The following is a 6,666-nucleotide window of genomic DNA, read 5'->3' as shown; positions in this document are numbered from 1 at the left end:
TGTGGGGAGACCACGTTTTTATGAAGATCGTAATAAGATTAAAAACAACCCCGTCTCTAAAAACATCACAAGCAGTAAATCAGTGTAGGTCTAGTCTGGATAAACTCCAAAAATCCCTACAAATGCGCTACAATTAAGAATGTGAATACATATCGTAATGTCACTTTGTAAACAAACATTTATTCATGTGAAACCAAAGTTGTTGTCAGACGTCCAAAAACTCACTTTTTAATAACCATGAAGTCTTACAGTTTTGTTTAAGCAGGCCAAGTGTGTGCGTTAATCATTAGTACCCTACAGCTAAAAGAAGGGTTAATCTTCATCCCTGTAAACAGCAATATGTATACATGTGTATATGGTGAATGATCTTTATTGTAGGCAATTTAATTATGAATTAAAAGAACTTCAATGAGAAGAAATGAGTTTATTAATATTGTGTTAAGGTTTAAATTACAAGTATGAAGGAAGAGGAAACATTCACACTATATTAATTGTACACAAATCTAAATGCCAGGTGTTATCGTTAATTAATAATTTAAAAGTTAATAGAATAAATAAAATAACAGCCTTCTACAATGCAGGCTACGTGAGAGTTTACTTCAGCTGGAAGTAACCAGGTCTTTAGTACACCTACTGGAACAGTACAGCCCCACACGTGATTTTGAGAAGCATATCTATAAGATACATATAACAAATGTCTACGTGTAGATCAAAAAGCGTTCGAGATTCCAGTGTTTTACCACGGCCTCCACATGTCTAGTGAAGCCATGTAGTGATTGTGCAAGCGACTGTTCTCCTGCGGGCTGCGCGCTCTCTGCTGGGAGCAGGCGGAGAGCTCCCGGCTCTCTTTCTGCGTGTGTCCCGGGATCGGCGCAGCGCGGTGGCCCTCGCTCAGCGGTGCGGGCGAGGGAGCCGATGGGCTAAGCGGTCTTGGAGCTGACTGGACCTCCGCGGTGGAACGCGGCAGCGACTTAAGGAGGTGATTAAGCAGGCGAGACCCCAGTGTCTTGTCCATCCACTCGCAAGTTAGCAGCAGGTTGTGAACTTCGTGCATGCACTGAATGTATCCAGTGCTGTACTTCTGCTGAGCTTCCAGTCCCATTGAAGAATCGGCTGTAAAAACACAACAAATTCATTAAAGCTTGTTTAGAGGCGACCCCTTGTGGTTAAAGAAACATGGTGGTGTTCAGAAGAGACCGTTGTGTCTAGATTCCCGCCTGTGCAGTGAAGCTCTTGTTTCTCGCTCCAGTATTTTAAAAATGTAAACTCACAATGACGTTAGTCAACGATGTACATACTATAAAGTCTTATACAGGACTAAAAAAAAAACGTTTATCCCAGACAGATGTGGACTGACAAAGACAGATTGAGTGAATTCGCATTTTTTAGGCCTTTCGATAGTTTCCGTATAGAACGGAACTGTTAGTGGTTTGATTGGGCATAAATATCGCAGACTGAATGGTTCCATAAAAGCTTAAGTCCAACTGGGATTTTGGAGCGCCAGAGCAGGGCAGCCTCCGTCCAGCGGCGAGCACTGCCCTCTAGCGGTCGGAAACGAACCCACACTCTCACACTGGCTGGCATAGCATGAGCTCACAGCTTGTTCCCCTTTCCCCACACAAAAAAAAATCTCATCCGTAGTGCCTCACATTTACTGCATTCATACCAGAAAGGATGAGCAGAACCCACTAACCCACAGTACAGTCTGAACCACTTACCGGCGAATTTATTACTTTGTATGTTTTGAAGGTGTTTTACTGTCATTTCAAGAATGTCAGCCTTTTCAAGCTTTGATTGCTGCAAAACAGAATATATATATATTAAAACTCTCTGTACTTATGCTGTACGGTTGTTGTCTTTTTTAATTAACATACCAAGATAATAAAAACTTACATCCAGCCGAAAGGCGCCAACTACAGTTTCTTTCAGTTGATCCAAGCAGTTGTTGATTCTTTCGCGTCTTTTTCTCTCAATCAGCGGCTTTCTCAGCTAGAACAGAAAAACAAACACGGGCATATAATTCAAATAAATCCCCAAGATGCTCATATTAAACGCGGAATCCTATGCTGCCGACTGCATTCTTTCCAGATTTCCCTCAGCCCCCTACCTTCCTCTCTTCTTTAGCACTGGAAAGCTTTTCCACGTTGTGTGCCATCGTGGTGGCAGCCATGTCCTGCGGGCGTGCGATCTCTTTTCCGCACTCGGATCTTTCTGTTTTGAAAACTGGAGTATCTTTGAGGCCTCCGCGCTCCGGAGTCCCTCTATTTATACAGATCTATTAGCATGTGAAAGAGAGCGCTCTTTGGCTGCGTTATTTTCCCACACAAGGGGGCGATCCCAGAGGCTCGCTCCCATCAATCAAGCCCGACAGGTCACTGCTTCTTTTCAATAGCCAACTTGCCCGCCCAAAAGAAGCGACAGATGTCCAGCCTAGAAATCTGCACCCCAGCGAAACTCTCTTCTCCCTTAAAGCAGGTCACATGGGCGTTTGGATGCGAAGGGTGACATTCCCAGGGAGAAACAAGAGTCTGCTATTACTTCTGTTACACCTGGGACATTAAGGGTTTTGTATGCGAATGAACTGAGACGACAATACCTGAAAAAGGCAAAACCTAACCCTTGTAGTGGTACTTAATATCCCCTCATGTCCATTATTTAACACCCTATGTTGCCCATTTGTAGGCCACAACGAGCTACGTGTAGTGATATCCGACAGTAAGGAAGGCGGTCAGGAATGCCTCTATTGAAATCCCCCTTTTTCCCCTAAGGAAAAGGAGGGTAGGATTGCTTTTTTTTACAGTGGCAGAAGATGGGTCAATACGTTGAGTGGCTCCGGGGGCTTCTGTGCTTATTTGGCTAAATCCTCAAATGAGTGTTGCTAGCCAGCAAAAATACATCTAACGGAGAACTCAAATGAGCTGCTCATCACACTGAAGGGTATTAACTAATGCGAGTATCAAAGACAGGGACAGCCTAAAAAAATGCACTTGCTTTTTGTGATGTAAGAGGTGTCACAAACCTCGTTTCTCGTCAAAAAGCCCTGAACAGACATGACCTCATTTAGTCCCGAATAACATCTCGTTCCAGGTGCGCGTATCCTACGTGTGATAAACAAAAATGAGTCCAGCGAGTTCTTGAAACGCCGGCCATCCTCGCTTAAAAGAACATTTTTTTTAAGACGCATTGTCCTGACAATTAAAATGTTTCGACCAGGACAGAATGAAAGGTTATCGTCGGTTTACATTATTTTTGGCGAAACTAATGTAACTACACTGTCCGGATTCCTTTGTATAACTGTTTAAACTCTGTGTATAGGTGATACATCAGTAGTATACTTAAATTGTTTTCCTTTAGTAGAATTTGAAAGATACCATCATTTGGTACAGGTTTATGTGATAATTTTAACAATATTTAATATTTGCAGCAATATGCAGGTTTATGTGATAATATTTTAATTTGCCAAAAACGGAAACAGAAAACGATACAAATTCGGATACCCCACCTCATTACTAAAGATGACTCTGAATAATTACATCAATAGACTACAGAGGAGTAAAAGCCCGGTACAACAGTATTAGCTTAGAAAAAAAAATATAATAATTGATTCTTAAATTGGGTCTTTTTACCAAAAAAAAAAGATATTTTTTGGTAAACATTCTGCTTATTTGTGCTGCAAAAACGTTAAACCACAAAGAAGCCGGTTGAGGAGAAAGCACGGCAGATGTCGGTATATGGCTGTCGGCAGATGTCCTTCTTAAAAAATAGTTTCTTTTGGAATTCATGGCAACAGCTCTGTTTGACTTAAGACACGCGACTGCCAGGCGAATGCTGGAACGTGGGAAACGCCGCGGAACAATGGCCTATATTCACTCCAATCTAATAACCGTGAAGAATTGAATGACCCCGCGGAGCAGTGGACAGCAAGCTCGGAGGCTCTCTTGGAGCTCTCCGCACCCGCTAGGACGGAAGGGGGTTTTGCGAGTCGTGAGAGGCAGGTGCAGGTAGCCACAATCCGTGCTCTGGGCAGCGACAGGTGCTGCGGCCCTTACAATACTAGCCCATGTGGCAGAGGCTCTATTCAGGAAGCACGCCGCATTCCTCTGCAATTAGACGACTCGATTGTTCTTTGTAGGATAAAGTATCGCAGAATTTCACATTTCAACCCCCCCCGAAAAAAAACCCGTACACCCCACCCTTCCTTCTCACGCTTCAAAGATTTGCAACAGCTTTAGTACGGGAAAATACACTGTAGAGCCTGCCCTGACTCAACCAGAGTAGACTCGAAACATATGTCGTTGAATACACCGCATTTTCATGTTTCTGATATTTACCCAGCTTATTCTTATAGGACCTGAAATGCCTTAATTACACGATACCCAAAACAGCGAATACGACGCCCACTTTACTCCTCGAAACCGCGATCCATTAGGGGAGCTAATTGTTTTACTGACGAGATAATTACTGTTTTGTTCTCTTCCTATTCTAACAACATGCACCCTCACCGACGTTTTGCGGTGGGCATTAATGGAGCCGTTTCGATTTTTGTGTGATTTAGCAGTTAGCTGTGAGTAGTAAAATTCACCTATTTTACTGACCTAAAGTTTTGCTACAGATCACAGACCTAAGCAGGAACCCGCGATATTACAACATGCGACATAAAGTCAGTTTATATTTAATACTTCGACATACTAACACCGTCAAAAGAAATCAAAGTCAACTATGCTTGAATTGGCTGTATAAGAAGACACAAAATTATGTTTTAACGAGAATGACCGCTGATATGATGGAATTAACGACAGTTTCACAAATAAGTATGCCCCGATATATATATATAGTTTTAAAAAGTTTAAAAGGCTGATCTAGAAAGAAATCGGCTTCCTAAATTCCCGAATGACACGTGCTTGTTAAGTAGGCAAGAAGGCACGTGCTGTATTTTTGTTTTTTGGAACGGTCCAAATTACACGGAGCAGCGAGACACAAATGGCGGGTTTGGCGACACAGAAAGCACTGGACGGCAGGCAGGTGGCGGACATCACGTGCTTCGCTTTTGTTGGGGAAACCGTCGCGGCTTTCTAAAATACCTGTAAATCACGATTCGTAAAAGAGAAAAGACAACTCATTTTTTTTTCGAGAGCACCCTCTGGTGATGTATTAAGTCCAAGGAGAAGAGGTTTCTTTGCAGCACTAAAAAGGATTTAACAGGGATTGAAAAGCATGCCAACTGAGGGAGGCGGATAGCACAATGAACAGCTAGACATCTGGCCACGCGACTCGCACGCAGTCAGATCCAGAAAGCGTCCTGCAGAACAATTGGGATACATCCCTGCTTTGTCCCCAGTCCAGCCCCACAGAAGCGAACAAGCAAAGTTTCAGACGGGCTAATGAAAGGCATATCTCCCCTACATTCTGAACGTTACGCACAACGTTCATTTACGGATGAAATATAAAATGCTTATATGTTGTACTTGCACGGTAGTTAGGCTAATCCCACTATTAATATGGGTTTTAACATTACTTTATTAACCCTTTACAATTTCTTGCATTAGGAATTTGTCTTTTCGCATACCCCAGCTTGCTCTCCATGAGACACACAGACAGGGAGAGAAGCTTGGGGTCAGAGTGCAGGGTCAGCCATTGTACAGTGCTCCTGGAGCAGTTGGGGTTAAGGGCCTTGGTCAGGGGCCCAACGGAGTAGGATTCCTCTGCTGGCTGCAGGATTTGAACCGGCAACCTTCCAGCCACAGGCACAGATCCTTAACCACAGAGCCACACTGTGATTAAAGCTATTTACATTCAATCCTTATGGAAGTTCAGAACTTTCGCTTCAAAGTGATCCTTTTCAGGGTTTTTTTTAAGAATGAATGAACAGTATTCTTAAATCCTGATTTCTGCTTCATTCACGCCGGATATCTTTTACCAACTAATATAAAATATTTTTAGAGTACAGGCAGATTTAGGGAGAGGGGTAGAGGTCAGGAGTACGGTTTGAGTTAAGGATAGAAATGTTAAATATACTCAAATCAGCCGAGTACTTATTAGCTGTCTTACGTAGAAAAGCACCATGATACTTGCGCAAAAAAATACTTTTGTATAGTGATTCAAGAAGAATGAGAGCAGTGTACAGTATTTGACAGGTTTAACGAAAAGCATTTTAAGGAGCAACACAAGCGCGAATAATGTGATCCATTTACCCCCTTTTAAAAAGGCAATTCAGACGCCCTTTCGTACTAAAACAGTGACCTAATTGACTTGTAGCCATCATTTGCAATAAAACAAGAAACATTTCAGCATCTTAAAAAAAGTAGTTTAATGAGCTAATAAATATCTTTACTGATTTCACACAGTAATGGTCCACGATAGATTGTGGTTTCGGGTCATATTTTAAGACGAGAAGATATAATATATTTCAGAAGAAAGACCTGCAGAATACTCCTCAAAGTTCCGTTCAACCCCTGATCAGTCGGATTATTCCTCAAGGGCATGTCAGGACAGGCCTGGTCAATCCTGCTTCTGTAGAGCTACGGTCTAGAGGTCTGTATAGGTCAGTCTTAACCACCGAAGAGACTCGGTACATGTTCATTGACCACTTAAACAGTCAAATTGTTCAATTAATAAGTTCCTTGGAAAAATAAATAGCAATACCCTTTAGCTCAAATATTGCAAATA

At 42.3% G+C, this 6,666-nt stretch overlaps 1 protein-coding gene across 1 annotated transcript; it reads right to left on the bottom strand.

Moving 5' to 3' along the window:
* Nucleotides 1-736: 736 nt before the first annotated feature.
* Nucleotides 737-2,170, bottom strand: her8.2 (hairy-related 8.2). Its single transcript, XM_088914119.1, has 4 exons — nucleotides 2,108-2,170; nucleotides 1,894-1,989; nucleotides 1,719-1,797; nucleotides 737-1,113 (listed from the first exon to the last, which is right to left on the bottom strand). Exons 1-4 carry the CDS (start codon nucleotides 2,168-2,170, stop codon nucleotides 737-739), a joined length of 615 nt encoding a protein of 204 aa, XP_088770245.1.
* Nucleotides 2,171-6,666: the final 4,496 nt, after the last annotated feature.

This window comes from Atractosteus spatula, chromosome 4 (assembly GCF_055471065.1).
Source record: "Atractosteus spatula isolate fAtrSpa1 chromosome 4, fAtrSpa1.hap1, whole genome shotgun sequence".
NCBI classification, from domain to species: domain Eukaryota; kingdom Metazoa; phylum Chordata; class Actinopteri; order Semionotiformes; family Lepisosteidae; genus Atractosteus; species Atractosteus spatula.
The sequence above is the reverse complement of the archived record's forward strand: the minus strand, read 5'-3'. Positions and strand labels throughout refer to the sequence as shown.